This window comes from Rattus norvegicus, chromosome 4 (assembly GCF_036323735.1).
Source record: "Rattus norvegicus strain BN/NHsdMcwi chromosome 4, GRCr8, whole genome shotgun sequence".
In the NCBI taxonomy this organism is placed as follows: Eukaryota; Metazoa; Chordata; class Mammalia; order Rodentia; family Muridae; genus Rattus; species Rattus norvegicus.
Window position 1 is genome coordinate 172,671,343 of NC_086022.1, and position 21,587 is coordinate 172,692,929.

The 21,587-nt window shown below is 44.4% G+C and overlaps 1 protein-coding gene across 1 annotated transcript in view; it reads right to left on the bottom strand.

Annotated features, from left to right (window-relative positions):
* Slc15a5 (solute carrier family 15, member 5) overlaps positions 1-21,587 on the bottom strand; it is a 93,601-nt gene that overhangs the window by 62,050 nt on the left and 9,964 nt on the right. The window contains exon 3 of the mRNA NM_001192015.1: positions 12,542-12,711. Within this exon, the coding sequence (NP_001178944.1) occupies positions 12,542-12,711 (170 nt within the window). The remainder of the gene's footprint in view (positions 1-12,541; positions 12,712-21,587) is intronic.

A 21,587-nucleotide genomic window follows, 5' to 3' on the forward strand; every position in this document is an offset into this window, starting at 1 on the left:
TAAAAATTCCAGGTAGGAGGAATGCCAGGCAAAAATTATTTAAGTGCAACAAACTACTGGTTGCTATATTTAAATAAGGAATACTTATCAACATTTCCTCCTATGGTTATAAAGTTGGTGATATTGATCCCATCTGATCTTTTCCGTAAGACTTGTAATAGGCTGATTATGTCAGCCTTTGATTAATTGAGGAGCTGGGGGCCTGGTAATTGAATATGCACCCTTTCACCTCAAGTCACTGAATCAAATCCAGCCTAAATTGGTAGTGACCAAGAATGATTATACTTGTGGCTCTCTGGTGGCCTCTGTGAAGTGTCTTTAGGTCACGTGGAAGAGAGCAGCGGAATAATTGCTGACAGGGGAGAGGCTCAGAGCCTTCTCAACTCTTGCTTGCCACTGTTACCAAGCGCCAAGGAAGGCCCAGGATTGGTGAAGCTGAGAAGATTCAGAAAGTGCTTCATTACCACAGCACGAGCTGTTCAGTCACAAGGTGTTCCTAGGTGTTTCTGTGAGTTACTTGGTTTCAATCAAACTAAAACTGGATGTGTGCTGGTGAAGTCTAGAGGTTGGACCGGGGCAAGCCTGGGCTAGGTGACCGTATTAACCTTAAACTTGACATATTCTTACATTCTTGTTTGAGTTTCGACTCAGCTCAGACTCTGACTGCTTGTGCTGGGTGTGGTTTTATGTTATCCTGAAACAGGCTAGAGTCATCTGGGAAGAGGAAACTTCAACTGAGGTCATGCCCCTTCTAGATTGGCCTGTGGAACATTGCTTGATTGGTGTGGGAGGGACCAGTTTGCTGGGGGTGGCATCACCCCTGGGCTGGTGATCCCAAGTGCTGTAAGAAAACAAGCTAAGAAAACCATCAGTTGCAAGCCAGTAAGCAGCACCCCTCCATGGTCTCTTCTCCAGTTCCTGCCTCCTGGTTCCTGCCCTGAGTTCTCTCTCAGTAATGTCGTGTTATGGTGGCCTGGAAACTGAGACAAACCATTTCCTCCTCAGTTTCCTTTTGGCCATGGGGTTTTCTCACAGGAGCAGGAATGGCAACTAAAACCCTATCAACTCTTGGGGGACAAACAGTGCTATGTAGAAAGCCGAGCTATGATTTACTTTGATCCAAATCACTCTGGGTTTATCATTAAAGAGCGATTATGTATAGGAGGCTAGTCATTAGTTCCTAAAAACATTTTCTTCATATTTATAAATTCAGGGTGTTGTATTAATATCTGTATTACACACACTATGACTTTACTGTGAAGGAGGCATGGTTTGTGGAGAGAGAAAGTTGAATTTGCTTCTAATATGTGCTATACACTTGCAATCTTCACAAAAAATTAAACGCTGCTACAATGTTATTTCTAAGGAAAGTTAGCTTAGACTGGTGCTTATCAAACTTTGTCAGAAATCAGTTTAGGGGGTAGAGAGATGGCTCAAGGGTTAAGTGCACTTAGTGTTCTTCCAGAGGACCTGAGTTAAGTCCCCAGCACTCACGAGTGACTCAGAACTGTATGTGACTCCAGTTCTACAGAGTCTGCTGCCCTCTTTTGGCATCTGAGGGCACCTGCATACATGTGTGCATATCCCATCCCCACACGTGTTTAGACAAAATTAAAAATAAACTAATCTTTAACAAATCAGTTTTAAAAAATTCGCCCAGATCCCCATAATCCCGGCACTTTGAAGGTAGAAGCAGGTTTATGAGACCCTATTTTAGAGAGCAGAGAAAAAACCTCTAGTATGACTACCAACATGTTTGTGAAATACGCTAAAAAGTAAATATAAAAAAGACATCAGAAGGTATACCCTGATGGCTTATTGTTAGCTCTATCAGACATCAATGTAACGTTCTATGATTTTCTGCACATGGCGACTTCTGTACTCCTTTTTTTGCACAGCAGTAACAATCCTCAGGCCAGCAGTGCTGTTCTGTGGACCCGGTTGTGAGGTATTTTGAAAACTAAGTTCAGTGCAAGAAAACTATATCTGACATAGTGAGACAAAACATGAAAACCAAGTGGCCCAGCATACATCAAATGAATAACTGACAGTAATTTCTAATCGTCCTGCTGACACAGAAAAGTGCCCAATGCTTGCGAAGACATGAGGAAATGGTCATCAATCAACATATTTACTGTGAGACAGGGCCTGTCTTTGTCTCTGGCATCTTGGCAGACAGCAAGGCTTACAAATCCCCAAGTTGTCTTTCTGGTCTTGGAGACATTGCAAGTGGGAAACTTTCTCGGAAGAAGAAAATGCAGTGGATACAAAGTATCCAGTGCTACTGGCCCGCAGAGGTCTCCTGAGGTGATCGTGCTGAGGAATGGTGGCTGGGAGTCAATAACAGGACCTGGAGGGCACAGGTGAAGCAGAGCATGAAGTAGATGTGAGCTGGAACAATGTGAGCAGCCATAACGGCTCTGAGGTGGGAGGAACTGACGAGAAGAACCTGGTGAGAAGGTAAGGGCTGAGGTATGGCCAGAGACCACAGTACACAGAGCAGGGGAGAAAGGTACAGTTCCTCCCAGGAGTGTTGGAAGCCATTAAGAGGTTGTAAGTGGAAAAGTATACAGTAATGGGAAGTGACTCTAGGACCTTAGAACACTCCGCCCTAAATGGGATGTCTCCCTTCAGAGCTCAGGGAGCTTGGTGGGAAAGGGAGAGAGGATGAAGGACACCAAGTAAACAAGGCCTGCTATGGCAACCAGAACAAGGTTCGTATGAACCCACAGGGACTGTGGCAGCATCAGGCTTGCCGGGGTCTACAGCAGGTCTTCTAGGCTTATATTATGGCTTCTGGGTAGGTGTTTTTATAGGATTCCTTTTGGGCTTTCTTCCTTTCTTTCTTTCTTTCTTTCTTTCTTTTTTTTTTGGTCTTCTCTGACTTCAATGTGATAGTTTTCATCTTGTTACATTTTAAAAAAATTAAATGAATTGGGTAAAAGGCTACTCTGTCGCCTGTTTGTGATTACGTCAGAGAAGCCTCACCTGATGTGTAAGAGGATTTGAGTTTGGTTCTTAGAACCGAAAAAATAAGCAGGAAACGAAAGAGTGGCCCTTGAACTCAATGGGTGATTGGTTTCAGGGGATGAGATAGGAATCTGGGGGGCCAGACAGGAGAGAGTGGGGTTGTGGGCAGGACTGTAGCAGAGGTGAAGAGACGCAGATAGAACTGACTGTGTTTTCAGCAATCGACAGAATCTTCTGATGTCTGAAGGGAAGGTGGGAGAAGTGTGTTGACTGGAGGTTGACCATGTTTCCTTTTAAACAGCTGGGTGTTGGTGACATCACAGAGGAGAAAAGAGCTCGGCCTGAGCTGGGCATGGTGGCGCATGCCTTTAATTCCAGCACTGAGACGTAAAGGGAGGTGGATCTGTGTGAGTTCAAGGATGCTCTAGTATATATAGTGAGTTCCAGGCCAACCAGGGCTACACGGTAAGATGAGAAAGAAAGAGTCAGAGAAAGACAGAAAGACAATAGAGGCAGAGAGAGAGAGAGAGAGAGAGAGAGAGAGAGAGAGAGAGAGAGAGAGAAGGGAAGAAAGAGGTACATTTGTAGCTGGGTGAACTAGGAGTTGAGTGGGGCAACATTTGAGACAATGCTGGATAACTAAGCCCAAAAGTTAAATGGAAAGGAACAATGTGCTTTTCAAGGCTGGGAGAGAGGCCCATGGGTACCACTCAAGTCATGGCCTGGGGATACTAGAAGAGAGAGACAAGCATAAAGAAGAGACTTGGTTCTTGAAAAGAATTCTGGGCTTCTGTTATCATTAGGATATCAAAGTGGGGGAATGATTAGAAAAATTGAAGAGGAGAACCAAAGGCAAGGATGTGCTGTAGGCACGAGACAAACAGGGTGTGCTGTAGGCATGAGACAGGGTAGGCTGTAGGCATGAGACAGGGATGAGCTGTAGATGTAAGACAGGGATATGTTGTAGATATAAGACAGAGGATATGTAGGTGAAAGACAGGGTGTACTGTATGTATAAGAGGGAAGGAACATAGCAAGATGGAGCCCTAAACCAATGGGCTGGGGAGTCTCAACAGGCCATTCTGAAAAGGGAGCTGTGAGTGGGTGTGTCTGCCAGGGGCCTGGCAGCTGGTCCCAACACTGTAGTCCCCCTGCTGAAATTACCTACACATACATTATATACTGTCTTTATGGATGAATCCATCAGGGTTAAGAGAAAGCTCACATCTACTGTCCAAATGATTGTGTGCCCTAGAGAGTCAGCCTTTAAAGAAAATTCCGCTGTCATTACAATTCTGAGATTGTTTTTGGGTACCCAGAGGAGAAAGGGGATTTGGGGAGTGGGGGAACAAGAAGCACACATACAACACACACACACACACACACACACACACACACACACACACACACACACACATACACACACACACACACACACACACGAGTCTGGAAGGAAAATTCAGCTGAGATGTAGAATTCTGGCTTAAAGGCTCAGGACACACACACACACATACCAGGGATTCACATTCTAAAATAAATCGGATGAGCCATTTTAAATGTTTTATTGCAAAACCGAAAGACCGCAGCTATTACTATTGGAAAAAAAAACTTTTAGGAAGCCATTTTTCTATTCTTTGTACCTCTAAGTCCTTGGCTCTGATGTTCTGCTCCTCTGACCTTGATCTAATCATGAATATCTATGGTACTTAATTATAATAATAAAAAATCCGCCTACATTGCACTCTCTATGGTGGAGGCATATTTTTTTTCTCCTTTGGTCACCTGCCAGTTCTCAAAATTATGGCAGTGGGAAGAAATGCAAATGAAGGGCGGGCTCGACAGCGAAACATAACGGGACGCATGGTCTACCTTTGAAAAGTTACCTTAAGATAAAAGGTAGCATAGGAAAAAAATCACTTCTTTAAGGTCACCCATGGCTTTGAATTATAGCTTAGAGAGATTTCCAATTTAGTCATCAGAGAGGAAGAAGCCAAAATAAGGAATATATCCTTTGCTGGGGAAGGATAGAGCTTTACTTCACCCTCATTGGATGACCAGCATGGAGGAAACCACAGACAAAATGAAACCACACTCAATGAAGAAGCGAAGCCCCAACTGTCATGGAGCCGTTGTGTAGAGAGAGACTCCCCTGAGTAAGCCACCGAGTGTCTTCTAGGCTGATTGTTTTCTTGCGGCATACGAAATCGTTTTCTTCTTAATAAGCAAAAAGGAATCACCCTGACATATGATAAAACATGAAATTTGTGGGCTCCACTAAGTTGGCTAGAATTGCAGTTGATTTTATGGATCTGTAAGAACTCGAAGGAACATATTACATTATTCGGATAAACATATTTTTCAAGTAGGGTAGTGGGGAGTAAACGGACAGATGCTGAATTGTTCTGAAGATGTTTAACTGAAGTATGAGATATATGTGTGCTTGTTTGTCATGTTTGTATGAGTCAGAGTCTCATCGTGTAAACGGGTTGGCTTAGAATTTCAAATCTTGGGATAGCAAATGTGTCCCATGTTAGTGTTGTCTGTCTGTCTTTCTGTCTGTCTGTCTGTCTGCCTCCTCCTCCTCCTCCTCCTCCTCCTCCTCCTCCTCCTCCTCCTCCTCCCTCTCTCTCTCTCTCTCTCTCTCTCGCTCTCGCTCTTGCTCTCTTGCTCTCTCTCTCTCTCGCTCTCTCTGTCATAGTGCATGAGGGTTGAACCCAGGGCCCAGTATATTTTAGGCAACTAGCAACACCACCTAGATAACTCTTCTTCTATGTATCTGTACTTGTGTATAAATGCATATCCAAAAAACCTTGCTATTTTTTGGTAATTAGGCATTCCAGAAAATGCCAACGTAATTTCCAAAAGCCCACACTTTGCATTGCTTGGTATTTGTTTGGTATTTGAGATCTACAGAGACATAATTTTGTGTATGGACACCATTTACTGGTTACCAGGAGGGCATGTGTGGTGATGTGAATATGCTTGGTCCAGGGAGGGGCCTAGTTGGAGTAGCTGTGGCATTGTTGGATGAAGTGTGTCACTGTGGGGATGGGCTTGAAGGCCCTCCTCCTAGCTGCCTGGAAACAGTCTGTTCCTAGCTTCCTTTGGATGAAGATGTAGAATTCTCAGGTCCTCCAGCACCATGCCTGCCTAAGACATTGACATGTTTCCTGCCTTGATGATAATGGACTGAGCCTCTGAACCTGCAAGCCAGCTCCAATCCCATGTCGTCCATTATAAGAGTTGCCTTGGTCATGGTGTCTCTTCACAGTAGTAAAATCCAAACTAAGAAGATGGCAATGTACCATGGAGTGATGGTTGACAGACCTCAGAGCTGAGACACAGGGGTTCTGTTTTCACTTCTGTGGAGGGCTTTTGTCATAAGAAAGCCGTCTCAGCCTCATCGATCTTTGCTTCTGCCCTCTGGTGAAGAATAACAAACCCGAGCCTTTTCCTTCTTGGGTGTCAGGAGATACAGCGGTCTCTCATTATGGCTGTGAAAGGGCAGTTTGAACAAGTTGGCAAATGGTGTAAATGATGAGCTTAGGGTGCACCAGGGCCAGAGATGTGGTGTGCGGGGCCTTGTCTACAAGGCAGAAATGCTGCCACTCCCACCTGCCACACAGGCACATGGTAGAAATGGTGACACGTGACCTGGCTGAGCAATGGTGCTGAGTGACATTGGAGGATGCTGCTTGCGGGTGATGCTAGTTTGTGACCATGGTGAGTGACGTTGGTGGGACACACTGCTGGATGGTGCAGTGGTGAGTGACGTCACATGGGTGAGTGACATTGGTTTTGCTGAGTGACGGTGAAGGGTGCTGTGACACCAGTGACTGACATGAGTAAATGAAACAGCTCATGGAGTTGCGGTTGCTGGTGTAGCTGAATAGGAGGGATGGGGGAAGAAGGCAGGGTTGGGCAAGATGAACAGAAAGACTGCTCAAAGGGACAATAGAGACATCCAAACTTGAACGTGCAGTGAAGATGTCAAATCACGGCCAAAGACTTTCTAATACGAGATTGGAATAACTTGATAGTAATATAGACAGAAGATGTTTTTATTCTTAAAGTCTATTCTAATATAACTTCCAGTGATTCAGAGGTGAAAAGGCAAAAAACACAATAGAAAAACTGAGAGAGAGCCTGGGTGAACTCTTGTGTAACTCTGGAGTAAAGCTATTTCACCATGGCTCTGAATCTACTAAAACAGAGAACCAAGTAGAGGAATTTGATTGTAAACATTAAATCCTAGAAAAGATAATACAACTATGTTCAGGAAAACAAAAGCCTGTGCATGGAATTAAAATATATACTATACATTAGAAATAATATACAGAATTTTTGTCATAGGTAATGGGTAAATACATACACTAAAGATTGAAATATTAGAACTGATGAGGAGTTCCTACAAGACAAGCCTCTCTATTTTTCTGTTTCTCTCTGTGTGTCTCTGTCTCCATCTGTCTCTCTACTCCTGTGTCTCTCTGTGTCTCTGTCTGTCTCTGTCTCTGTCTCTCTGTCTCTGTCTCTCTCTGTCTCTCTCTCTCTCTCTGTCTCTCTCTCTCTATCTATCTATCTATCTATCTATCTATCTATCTATCTATCTCGCTCTCTCCCTCTCCAGGGTTTCACTGTGTAGTCCTGGTTGTTTGAGAACTTACTTTGTAGCCCAGACTGGCCTCGAACTCACAGAAATCTGCCTGCCATTGAGCTTCTCTTGAATAACCAGTTAGAAAAGAAGTCAAAAGAACTTAGAAAAGGCCTGGAGACACATGGCAACAAATAGAGCAGGGCAAAACTCATAAGGTTCAGCAAAACAGTAAGTACTAATTTAGGGATCTAAAGAAATAAGGACAAACTACAGCCAGGTGTTAGATGAGGGATGCAGAGCCCGTGGACCAGAACAATTATAGACAAAGAAAGAAATGAACACCTCCAAACCCAATCAAACAAATGAAAACCAAAGAAACTATGCTCTGCTCCTGTAAATACCAGAAAAATCAACACACCTTTCTGTGTAGCATGAAAGGCTGGGGGAGAAAATTGTGCCAGATTCAAAACTGCAAGTGGAAGACACAGGAAACCCACACTACACGAGACATCACAGGGCAAGGCAGAGAGCACTGTAAACAGCCAAGTAAGAACTGACCGCATAACTGAGATCAGACAGTTAACGCTGTTAGAGAGACACAAACTATTAGGATTGAATCATAAAGTATAAATAATCTGAAAAACCTTCTAGCCAGGGAGGAGTTTGGGCCACACCAGAAGTCTCCTAGTAAAGAAAAGCCCATGTCTGCAGGACGCTACCCAGCAGTTAAAGAAGAATGAGTGCGGAATCAATGGCAATGTGCAAACTCTATGGAAGAATTGAACAGAGGAATGTCAAAATGTTCTGCATGGTGCAGAATTAGCCTGGGGCCCAAAACCGATAAAGGTGTTACAAGAAAACCAGACTACATTTTAGAATTTCTGTTGCATATTGATGCAAAAACACTAAGCAATGTACCAGGAAGCCAAACTCAAGAATACAATAGGTAGACTGTATACCACAATGGGAATTCAAATCTGAATGCAAGGGTGGCTTGACATCTTAAAAAAAAATTGTATCACCTTAAGAGGCTAAAGGAGGAAAGAAGGCAGGAGGGAGGGAGGAAGGGAGAAGGGAAGGAGGAGGGAGGGAGTAGGGAGGGAGGAAGGGAGGACGGATGGACAGGCATGGTCAATGCAATGGTGCAATTTTGACAAAACGTAGAGCCCTAAGATGATGCCAGTTGACAGTCTGGGAATAGCGGGAAAGTACCACAGCATAGTGAAAGCATATGTGGAAACTTACAGCTAAGGGGAGAGTGAAGGCTTTATAGTAGGTCAGAAACAGGATACAGATGCCTGTGTTGCCATTAGAACTGAACACAGTGGGGACATTCTAGCTTTGAGCAATTAGATTTAAAGTAAGTAACAAAGAAACAAAGAAATACAGCTAGGATTTTAGGAAACAAGTAGAAACATCATTGTTCTCGGATAAGGGATCCTAATGAACAATTACATACACAGACACACAGACACACACAGACACACACAGACACACACACACACACACACACACACACACACCTGTGAGAGCTAATTAGTAAATTTAGCAAATTTTCGGCTTTAAAATTAATGATTGGGGGTTGGGGATTTAGCTCAGTGGTAGAGTGCTTGCCTAGTAGGCGCAAGGCCCTGCGTTCGGTCCCCAGCTCCCCCCTAAAAAAATTAATGATTAATGATTAGGCTGGAGAGATGGCTTGGCAGTTGAGAGTGCTGGTTACTCTGGGGCAGGATCTGGTTCTGTTCTTAGCAGTGTTTGGAGGCTCAGCAGCGCCTCTAACTCCAGCTGCAGAGGATCCAATGCCCTCTTCTGACCTTCGTTGGTATCTGCACACATGTGTGCGCGCACACTCACATTGGTCAAAAGTAAATAAAAAGATCAAAACATGATTGTGAGCTTAGATACTAACAATGACGGCTCGTAAGGAAAGTTAAGGAGGTGGTAGCTTGAACCACAGCACACACTCAAAAATGATTTATATTTAGAAATAAATTTGCCCAGTCATGTGAAAGCGAAGTTTAAAGGAAATTTAAAAATTTAAAGAGCAATGGAAGAGAATGAGTGCCTTGATACAATGTAGTCCAGAGAAAGGAAGATAGGTTTGGATGCCCAATATTCTCTGGTTTCAAAGCACAGCACAAAGCAACTGAGATGGAGAATGCATAGTTCTGGAACAAGAATAGAGATTAAATTCCTGAACCAATCATCACTGAATGATCTTCAACAGGATGCAAATGTTCCACAGAAGGAAAGTGAGCAGGAAAAATGAAAATCCAGATAAGAAGATGGATTCGTACATTTACCTCATGCTGTATGAAAAAATTGAACTAAAATAGATTAGACACCCAAAGCCATCAAAGTCTCAGAGGAACCAGTTTTTAAAAAAAAACCTTAGGAGTTGGGGATTTAGCTCAGTAGAGCGCTTGCCTAGGAAGCGCAAGGCCCTGGGTTCGGTCCCCAGCTCCGAAAAAAAGAACCAAAAAAAAAAAAAAACCAAAAAAACAAACAAAAAAAAAACAAAAACAAAAAACAAAAACCCTTAAATACCTTGTACTGTGTCTTGGTTTCTTGGATATGACATCCAAGGCACAGCTAAGAAGGAGAGAGAGAGAGAGAGAGAGAGAGAGAGAGAGAGAGAGAGAGAGAGAGAGAGAGAGGTGTAAAGGAAACAGGCAAAAAGGCAAAGTGTGGAAACGAAGGATCTGACTGTAACTTACACATCTAGTGCAAGGAAGGTCAATATCAGACCTCTACAGGTTCACGGTGACTAGAACCAAATGTCCTGATTTGAAAAGATAATTTATCAAACAGTACATAAAAGTGACTGATAAATATCAGCAAGATTTCATGATTGATCATTTGGGAAATGCTGACCAAAATCGTGATGAGGTCACCTTACATTCATCAGTGTCGCCACAATTAATAGTAAGAGAAGAAGCCCAATGCTGGCAGAACATGGCGAGCATGTGAGGAGTCCCTGGGCGCTGGGGATGGGAGTGTAGGAGGGGCAGGTGTTGAGGAAAGCAGCAGGAAATGCTCTTACACAGTAAAAGAGGAGATCTACTTCTGGGGGTAGGATTCCAATGGGCGGTACTCTGAGGTGTCTGTGCGCCTATATCTGTAACAGTAGCCTTTAGGTTACATAGGAGGTGTACGCGTTTTATAATGTTTTCTTTACCATAACGAAATGATATGGGTTTAACTTAATTTAAACATTACAGATGATATATATATATATATATATATATATATATATATATATATATATATATATATCATGATACCCCAATAATATGTATGTTTTGTATTTTTATGTATCCATTTAAAAAATACACTCAGAAGCTGAGAGATGGTTTAGTGACTAAGAATATTGGCTGCTGTTAAGAGTTCAGTTCCCTGTCTTCACATCAGCCTGTAAGGCTCCAAGGGATCTGATATCTGATGCCCCCTTCTGGCCTCTTCTGGCAACTGCACACATGAGGTACCAGAACCTACCATCTATGTCTCTATCTTTCTGCCTGCCTGTCTATCATACGTAACTTAAAAATCTTTGAAAATAAATAAATTTCGGATTCAGGCCTAGGGTCACATGCCTCTATCCCAAGTATCCAGGAGTTAGAGGTGTGAAAATCTGCATTTAAGATGAGTATGAAATACCCAGAGACGTCAAGGCCAAACATGAGATCTTGTCTCAGAAAACAAATCAGGGATGAGAAATGTGGACACCATCCCAGTCTCAAAGCCCTCCATCTATACAGTCTGTCCTTCCTGCAAGATGTGCTGGGCCAGCGTTTGATTAGCTATACCGTCTGGGTGGCCAGGAACTGGAGACTAGAGAGCCCAGAGACCTGGGGAAAAAACAATGAAATAATTACTAATGGTGTTCTACTGTGTGCATAGATGGGTACCCACTGGACCTCAGAGAGGCTTCCTCTGGCAGAAGATTGGGGGTGGCAGGGCTGGTGCAGAGACCCACAACCAGACATTATGTGGAAAGAGTCTAAGCTGGAGATCTCTGTCCTGTCCTTCCCTCAGAATTCAGAAACGGGGAACCCAGGAGGAAAGACTCTAGGACTCAGAGGGGATGGAGGACACCAGGAGAACAATCAAACCAACTAGTCAGGGCTCACATGGGCTCACAGAGATGGAAACTGTATGCACAGGGCTCGCAGGGGTCTACACCAGCTCCTCCATGTGTCTGTTATGGCTGTCAGCTTGCTGTTCCTGTGGGATTCCCAACAGTGGGGACAGGTGTATCTCTCACTCTTTTCCTGGTCTTGGGATTCTTTACTTCCTGGTGACTTGCTTCGTTCAGCCGCTATATATGGGGGTTTTCCCTTTGCCTTACTGGGTCTTGTTTTGTCCTATCTGGCTGACATCTCTTCGAGACCTGCCCTTTTTGGAAGAGGAATGGTTCTGGGAGGAGAGGGGAGGTTGCAGGGGAACTAGGAGGAGTGGAGAGGAGAGAAACTCTTGTTGGAATGTGAAAAGTAAAAGGGAGATAATAATTTGAAAAGAGAAAATACCAAGATAACTTGTCACCACAAAAAGTATTAGCAAAACAAAAGGAAACAAATTTAAATTAAGGTGAAGTGATTCACTTTCTCTCTACAAACACCTGTTGCTACCTATAAACAAGATCGCACTGAGAAGACTTTTTTTTTTAAAGTATTAGCTGTAAGTATTCACATAGTGTTTACTGTGTATTACTGTATCATGTATGTAAATGTTTGCCATGACATAGATGAATGAAACTCTAGAACAGCTGTGCTTTGTGATTGCCAGAGCGGGTCAGTGAGGCTGTGAAAGTGGGCGAGTGTCTGAGAACTGGAACTGGAGTCCCCACACACGGGGAAGGGAAAGGCAGACATTGTCTGGCTCTGCTGTTCTCTGGTGTACTAACTGCGGACTCGTGCGTGCAGCTCTGAGAGTTATTTCAAAGACATGGCAGGGAACTTAAGAAGGTAAGAGACTCACGGTTCTCTGGCTCATAGATCAGGTCGCAGTACGTCATGTAAAGAGTTACCGATGCGGTGAACACGGACAGAGAAGGAAGCAGGATCATAACGGCCCCAGACCCCAAGAGCTGGATGCTTGAGACTCCCAGAAAGACAACAGCGGTATTCAGGTTCATGGACCACGAGGCCCTGGGGCACACAGAGAGAGACAAGAAAAATCCCAGAGGTCAAGTCTAGTCGTGAGCGTCTGATTTCACTTATGGACTAAGAACGGGTGCCAGGTAGCACCCCCCTCCCACACACATCACTTCTCCTTACTGTTTCACACACCCAGGAGGACAACCTTCCTGTCCTTGTTCCCTTGGATCCCTCGTGAGACCGGAAAACGACTATGGTTTAAGAACAAAATATCTCTAAGTACAGAAGAAAACACAGAAACTTCAGGATTACCCCGTTTAAACCCAGGTTAGGCATTGAGTCAAAGAAAAGAGAGAGGTTTGAACAAAAGCATCAAGAAAAGTTACCTACCTTGGACTTGGGAAAATATTTCTGGGAAGATACTCTTACCTCCCAACCTTTCACGGGATCTGCATTTAGCATCAGAGCCTACAGTCTCAGAATTCAATGTTATAACCCTACCATGTCAAGTTAAAAATCTGTTGTTGGGGTCTGATATGATGCAATGTGTTCATTTAGTTACAGATATCCTCCTCATTTATGAACTTTTATTATGTGAGCATTTATTATATCAGTTGTGCAAATTCTAATGGAATTACACTTTTATATACTTGCTTTGTTAGTGAAAGCTTAGCATTTCCATGACTAAATCCCCCTGTGATGAGCTAAAAAGCAACTGGTTAGTGGCTCCCATTAACGGTAGAATCCCTTTCCCTTTGCTATGGTGTATATTGGGGGGCACGAGGAGCTATGTCCTCATCTTTAGGAACGTCACAGGTTGTCCCTGTATTCAGGGACTTGTCTCTACAGAAGTGTGACCCACGGGAGTTCCTCATGGCATCCCCACCATGACATCCAATTGATCTTTTCCTTCCTTTCTCCCTTCCTTTCCATCCCCCCTCCTCCCACTTTTCTGCCTTTCTTTTCTCTCTGCCTCTCCCTTCCCTTTCCTCCCGTTCCCATCCCCTATCTACCCCTGGCTCCTCTTTTTCACATTCCCCACCCCATGCCATTACCCCCCCATTACTGTATCTCCTTTTCCCTTCCTGCCCCCTTCTTCCCTTCCTCCTTTCCCTTTCCTCCTCTGTACCCCACTCTCCATCTCTCTGCACCCTTTGTCTTCCATTTCTTTTTTCTCCCACCATCTTTATTAAATTGGGTATTTCTTATTTACATTTCAATTGTTATTACCTTTCCCAGTTTCCAGGCAAATATCCTCCAACCCCTCCCCCTCCCCTTCTATATGGGTGTTCCCCTCCCCATCCTCCTCCCATTATCACCCTCCCTACCACAATCCCGTTCACTCGGGGTTCAGTCTTGGCAGGACCCAGGGCTTCCCCTTCCACTGGTGCTCTTATGAGGTCAGAGTCCAGGGTCAGTCCATGTTTAGTCTTTAGGTAGTGGCTTAGTCCCTGGAAGCTCTGGTTGCTTGGCATTGTTGTACATATGGGGTCTCGAGCCCCTTCAAGCTCTTCCAGTTCTTTCTCTGATTCCTTCAACGGGGGTCCTGTTCTCAGTTCAGTGGTTTGCTGCTGGCATTCGCCTCTGTATTTGCTGTATTCTGGCTGTGTCTCTCAGGAGAGATCTACATCCGGTTCCTGTCAGCCTGTACTTCTTTACTTCATCCATCTTATCTAGTTTGGTAGCTGTATATGTATGGGCCACATGTGGGGCAGGCTCTGAATGGGTGTTCCTTCAGCCTCTGTTCTAAACTTTGCCTCTCTATTCCCTGCCAAGGGTATTCTTGTTCCCCTTTTAAAGAAGGAGTGAAGCATTCACATTTTGGTCATCCTTCTTGAGTTTCATGTGTTCTGTGCATCTAGGGTAATTTGAGCATTTGGACTAATATCTACTATCAATGAGTGCTTACCATGTGTGTTTTCCTGTGATTGGGTCACCTCACTCAGGATGATATTTTCCAGCTCCTTTCTCCGTATCTGCATCCCTCCTACTCCCTTTCCCCTTCCCCTCTCCTCCCAGCTTCCCATCCACTTTCCCTCCACACACCTCTACCACTTCCTCCTGTACCCCTTCAACCCCTGCCCGAGACTTCCTTCATACACCCCTACTACCCTTACCATAAATTCATACCCTCTATCTGCCCCTTCAAACACCCATCCACACACTTTCACCATCACCCATCCACACCCCTCTCATCACCTCCTGTCAGCAAGGCACCCCCACAACCTCATTCACCTCTACTCCATAGCCTCCCTTCCCCTTCTGCCCGTTAGCTGCCCCACACTCTTCTGACATATCCTGTACTCTCTTCACACCACTTTCTTACCGCTACCACTCCTGCCAGCAAATCATCTCTCCCTGCCCACTCCCCTTCACCTGTTTCCTATACCCATCATCCTCCTTCACAAACCCCTTTACCCTCCATCCACAATCCCTCTAGCCTTCCGTCTGCCATTCCCCTCATCCACCCCATCTGCCCCCCAGAACTCCTATGCACGTGCAGCTGTACCTCCCATCCAACACCCAGCCTTCTTTCCATACCCTCCCACCCACACCCTTCCTATTCTCTACCATGTTCACTCATGCCTCCTTCTTCTGTCCCACCCTGTTCCCTGTCTGCTGTTCACCTGCCATCTACTTGGGCATGCGCATCCCTCAATACTCATCCACACGTGGTCGTCCACACCTCCCTACCACACACCTACTCCACTGTCCATCCACCATCGACATAATGCGATATCTGTTTACCCAATCCAACCATACCCCTTCAAACCCACATCCGCCCACCGTCTACCTGCAACCATCCTTTTAATATGTTATTCATCCTTGGTCCACTTCCACCAGTTCTTCACAAACTCCCTTCATCCCTACTCACTTCAGCGGCCTCAGTCAATTCCTCATCCACCCCAACCTACTCTTATCCACTCCCTATACACCTCCGTTCACACTCATCTATCCCCGTCCACTGAGACCCCATCCAAACAGCTTCTACCCACCACGCTCATACACTACCCACCAACAACCACTCCCCACAGACCTCCCATCTGCTTCTGTATCCACTGTCTCCATGTCTACGAAGCCCTCGATCCGTGTCCTATCCAGCCCTGTTCCTTCCCATACCCACCCTCAGGCTTCTCCATCCACCCTGTCTGACTGCTGACTCTCGTTTACACCTGATGGTTTCTCACCTGGTCCTCCCTGTTTCCTCCATGTCCACAGCATACTTCTGTAGGTCTTCATCTACACTCTACCAACTTCTCTCATCCAGCCTCTGTTGCCGTGTGCCCTCCTAATCACTTCTACTCACTGTTCTAATTTGCCTTCCTGTTGGTTCCTCCATCCACACTCACCCCTGTCCACACCCATCTCCTCCCCACCTCCCCCATTCACCTCCCCCTCACCCTGTCCCATCAGGACATTCCTTCCTACCAAACAGGGTCCCTCATATAAGCACCTCTCATTTACGCATCCACTTATTTGTTGATAGACGTTGATGTTCAAGTGTTTGTACAGATTTGGGCATTCACTTTATGTGGGTAAAAGTCTGTCCAAGAGTGAAATGGCTGAGGCTTATGATGCATCTATATCTAATAGTATAAGAAACTTACAAATGGTTTTTGAGACCCTGTGACATTTTACATTGTGATCATGCTTGCAAATGCTAATCTACTAACACCACGGTCAACACTGAGGATGGTAGATTTGTCTCAGTGTCTCATTGTGGCCAGTGATACCCACCTCCCTCTAGTAGATTCTGGCTTTCTATATCTTCTCTGATAAGGTTTTTGTGCAAATATGTCTCCCCTTAGAGAGAAAGTCGGTGCTGGGAAGAGGATTCAGTGGATAATGCAATTGCTCTACAAACACAGGGATCTAGTTCAGGTTCCAGCTCCCATGTAAAACCCCAGCACAGCAAATCCTCATAATCCCAGTTCTGGGATGCAAAGACTGGAAGAGCTATGGTTCTGGGACGGCCAGCTGATGCAGACATTGCATAAACACCATGTTTAGTAAGAGACCTTGCTTCAAAAGCCATGCGGAGAATGACAGAGGAAGACACTCCACATTGACCTTTCACTCACACACACTTACGCATGAGTGTGTACACCTGCACACACAGCACACACACACACAAATTCAAACGCTTGCCTTTTCCTCTTAACATTGAATTTAAATCCTTTCTATGTCTGTAAATGAGTTCTTTATCAGTTAGGTAGTTTTCCGTTTCTTTCCTTTTGGTCTGGGACTTGTCTTTTAATCGTCTTGCCATGGTCTGGATGGCGTCCACTTACTAGGTTAATTGTCTTGTACAGGCCAAGCTTCCAATGGGCTTTCTAAAAATTCTTTGCCAAACACAAGTTCCCAGAGTTTTTTCCCACTTTTTCTTCAGGAAAGAGACCCGAGCCTTGGAGGACTGAGGTGAGCCGTCTGCTTTGATGTAGCTGTGCCTCAGGCCCAGGAGGCAAAGCCATTTGTCACTGTGCAGCCTACAAGCAAGAACTGTGCTCGGTGATCTTTTGGTGGCCCTTTCCTGGATTCTGCAGTTATCGGTTTTATGACACTATTATTTCCTTATTCATCCGGGCTTTGACATTTGATCAACGTGCTCCAGCTCTCGTTAATTATAAATATTGTCCTTCTTCTTTGAACTGGTGGGCAGAAGACAGGAATTGGAGTTAACTCTGATGATCACTCATACCCCATCTGACCTTACACGCCCTGGAATTCAGTGTAATTTTAAAAATGAAGATCACACCTTTTAGACAAAGATTATTTTAAAGACTTGGGTGAAAAATAGCTGTCTATGTGGTGCTAAGCAAGTGTCTGTGCTCCTTCTCCCTCTACTCCTTATTTAGGAAACAAGAATTGTGGCACTGGTCTGAAAGAAAGGGGTACAACACCGGAGATAAAGTGGACCCTGTAGGGCTTGGTTGGCCATGGTAATTTATTGGGATTTTATTCTCAGATAGTTGGTGGGAGGTGTCCTTGGGCGAAAGTCAGCATGGGATTGATCATGTCTGACTTTAAATGAAAAGGATTTAAATGACCATAGTGTTGGCTCCGTGACTGTAGACAAGGCATGCCATGGAGTCACAGCCATTGTGATAGTCTGCATCACAGATAAGAGATGGCACGGGTCATGGGTTGAGAGAGAACTGGCCAGGGGTGCCACAGGGAAGGGGTTGGGTGTTAGGTGTGAGATGTATGAGTGGGCAGGGTTATGGCTCAGGCACAAGCTGGTACCGTCTCTGAAGCACCCACCCACTTTTGTGTCTGTGACTTTTTATCTCCCTTGGCCTGTCATGTCTTACCTTTTAAGTTCACTGCAGGTCTCATCAGTGCTCTGAAATATTCTACTTATTCTGGCCCCTATTCTTCCAAAGAAAACAGCCTATTTCACCAGTGCCAGTTCAGCTTCTCATGTGTAGATTGTCACGTCTCTCACTGACACCATTTTATTCCACATCTCTACTTCTCTGTCCTTATGGTCCTTAGGGTCCTAGCACAGAACTAGAGCCACAACGTGGTATGGACAATACAGAAGACATTGACTGAGGATGTGACAAACAAGAAAAAGATAGGCCATTAGACTTCCGATGATAACAGGGGGAAAGGGCTGGCAGAATGTGAACTAAAACCATGAGAACCCAACTGGGTTAATGCAACCCATGAACAAGAACGTATTTGTCATAACACAGGTGAGGTACCAGTTACAATTCTCTAAGACAACCAGGCAGAGTCCCTACACTCAGCCTGGGATTAATCTCCCATGCTGTGGCAGGCAGTCCTCTTGAACCATGGCTATAAGCAACTAAGAGGTGGGAGCTAAGAACAATGTTGAGTTTCTTTCACTTGGTAGAGCGCCTTCTCCTCTCAAAGGAGCAAAGCAAGCACAATTGAGAAAATGCAAGGAGACTTTCAGCCGCTCTTCAGAGTGCCACACACTGATAAACACCCAACTGCGCCAAAGACAGTCAAGAAAGATGAAAAAAGGAATACTCTACGATTTAAATCTTGGAAAAGGTAGCTCGGAACCCCAAGAATGGCAGTGCTGAATTATCTACGAGAAGGAGAGGATTTTACGTAAAGCACTAAATGTAGTTTAACAAATGTCATCCCACCTATTTGATTGTGTAATTTTCTGAAAGAATTACTTAGCACAGACACACTCTACATTTGTCTTGGCTGCTCTACGGACGGGACAAGCCGCAGATAATTAAGGGTGAAATTATGTGTGTATCACCGGCGCAAAAATAAATAAAGAAAAGGAAAACCCACAGTCGTAGAGCTTACCATTAAGACTCATTTCACCACAGAGTTCACCAGTAAATTGAATGTATAAAACACCTCTCACCCTGAAAGTCAGAGAGCAAAGTACCAAAGCAAAACAAATACCGTGATTAAGGGAAATTGAAAGCCAAGCTGCGGCAGGAACACAGTTCTTTAGTCTACGCTTAAGAATGGGAATGGAACTGCAAATAATTGTAAGCTTGCGTGTGCGGGCGGTTTTAAAAAATATTGTTATGATCCTTGGACTTCTCCTCACAAATCTTGGCTGTCATTTTGGCTTTGTTTTAAACATTTTCTTAATTTATTTCGTGGTAACTTGAAAGTCGCACTGCTGCTTTGCTGTTTCTTAGAGGGACAGATTTACTTTAAGTATTTTTAACAGGAATAACTAGAAGAAGGCCTCGACTAACCAAAGAAGCTATGACAGCGAGGAAGCAGTTTTCCGCAAGTTTCCAGTCTTCCTAATGTGAGCGGATGACTTGGGGACCCCAGAGAGAGCACTGTACTCAGCCCTGGAAGACGGGAAGGTGACTTTGTAGATTTGTGACCCTTGAATGGGACAGAGGCAGGCAGAAGGGCCACTGGAACACAGGGACACTGATTTCCTGGTGGGTGGTACTGTTCTAGCATAATCCTGAATCTCCTGAAATACTTGAAAGAATATTCTGGCAAGTGTGTATTTGGAGAAGCAAGGAACACATAGAAACACTGTAGCTCTTCCTTGTTGCCCTTGTTGGGGAGCTGTTTTCCCCAGCAGAGATGCGGACATCTTGATGAGTCAGCACCAAGGCTCAGGTAGCCGTTGTAGATGTAATCAACTAACAGCAGCTTCCCCTTTCTCAGATCTCTGCTGTTAGTCTCAGTTTATCCCCCTCCATTTTCCCTCCCTGCTCCTTCTTTTCCTAATGCCCAGCGCTCCGTTCAGGAATCTCTAATGTGGGATGTTTGGGGTCAGGATTGAGAATTACTGTTTTTAAGGGATTGGTAGAGGATTGCAACAAGGTTTCAAGTGTAGCTCAGAATCACCTCACCCTTGGTACATGGCCAAGGCAGTCCTTGAACTCTAGATCTTTCTACTTAATGTGCATCTCTCTCTCTCTCTCTCTCTCTCTCTCTCTCTCTCTATATATATATATATATATATATATATATATATATATATGTGTGTGTGTGTGTGTGTGTGTGTATATACATATATATGTATATATATACATATATATTATAATATAATAATTCACTTGTAAATAACCATTTTTATCTGCTACATAGTACATAGTATAAAATGTACATAGTTTCCCCCAAACAATACAGATAGAACCTACTTTTTTGCTTATTCATTTATTGGTTCCTTTGAAACAAGATCTCTATATGCCTAGGCTGGCCTCTAAGTTGTCATGTAGCCAAGGAGAGTCTTTGACCCCTGGACAAGCCTCACCAGTGGTTCTCAACTTGATTCTGTTAGTTTGAAAATGATGAAAACGGGGTTGGGGATTTAGCTCAGTGGCAGAGCGCTTGCCTAGCAAGCGCAAGGCCCTGGGTTCGGTCCCCAGCTCTGAAAAAAAAAAAAAAAAGGAAAAGGGAAAATGATGAAAACAAATTTCGTTCCTTGTGTCCTTTGTCAAACTGATATAACCAAGAGCCCTGGGTTCCAGGAATTGGGTTATTTCAAAAAAGAATACTTGGATAACTTTAATGTGCATCTGAAGCTAAAACTCATCCTTGGGTTCAGCTTCTGGAAAAAGTGGTAAAGATTCTGTGTTTGAGACCATGGTCAACTCAGAGTACTTCTGTCTGGGATAGACATCGTGTAGGGTCAATTTAGGTACACATTTCTGAAACTTGGGGGATGGAATAAATTCATGGTCTGTTCCCTTCAAGAACCGATGATTTGCTTGGGATTTGATTCTGCCTAATTCACCGTAGGAATCCTTAAGCGTCATGCCGTGAAATAGAGATAGAATGTAAATTATCAGGTAAAATGAGTAGAAAAAAAATGTGACCAGCGATTTGAAGCTGATGGTGGCAGGCTTTAAAATTATGGCCATGAACAGATTTAATTTTCCACCATCCTTTGGCTTCCAGAAAAAAAAAAACCCTGCTCAGGGGCACTCGGTTACATCATCTCCAGTGTGGTGGCTCAGAACTCCGTGCCTCAGAACCCAGACATCCCTGAGATAGATGGGTTCTGATCTGGGTACATAGGTGCACCAGGATGCTGGCAGATCTCGATTTCGGAGAGATTTAGCTTTGCACTTCCGGTTAGGTACATCTGGAAGACTGTTCCAGATGGCGCTGTTGGCTAGCAGTGGCTTTTTCCATGGCATTTGGCAGCCTTACTCAGAATCAATGTTGTCAGTTCCTGAAACTTCCGGTCTGTCCTGCTTACCAGGATCGCTGGGAAGCTTTGGGTGGTATGGAGCAACCGCCCATCTCATTGAAGGTCTCACGGCTATGAACATCAGACATCTGCGCCGAAAGCAGGGCTTTCTGCAGACTTCGGTTGTTAGAGGCTTAAGGGGCGTGTTGTCTTTGGAAAGGTGCTGTTGAAATCAATCATTTTTTTTATGTTGGCGGCGTTTAGGGTTTTATTTTTCTTTTCTGGCACTGGTCATTGAATCTGGGGCCTCACGAACATC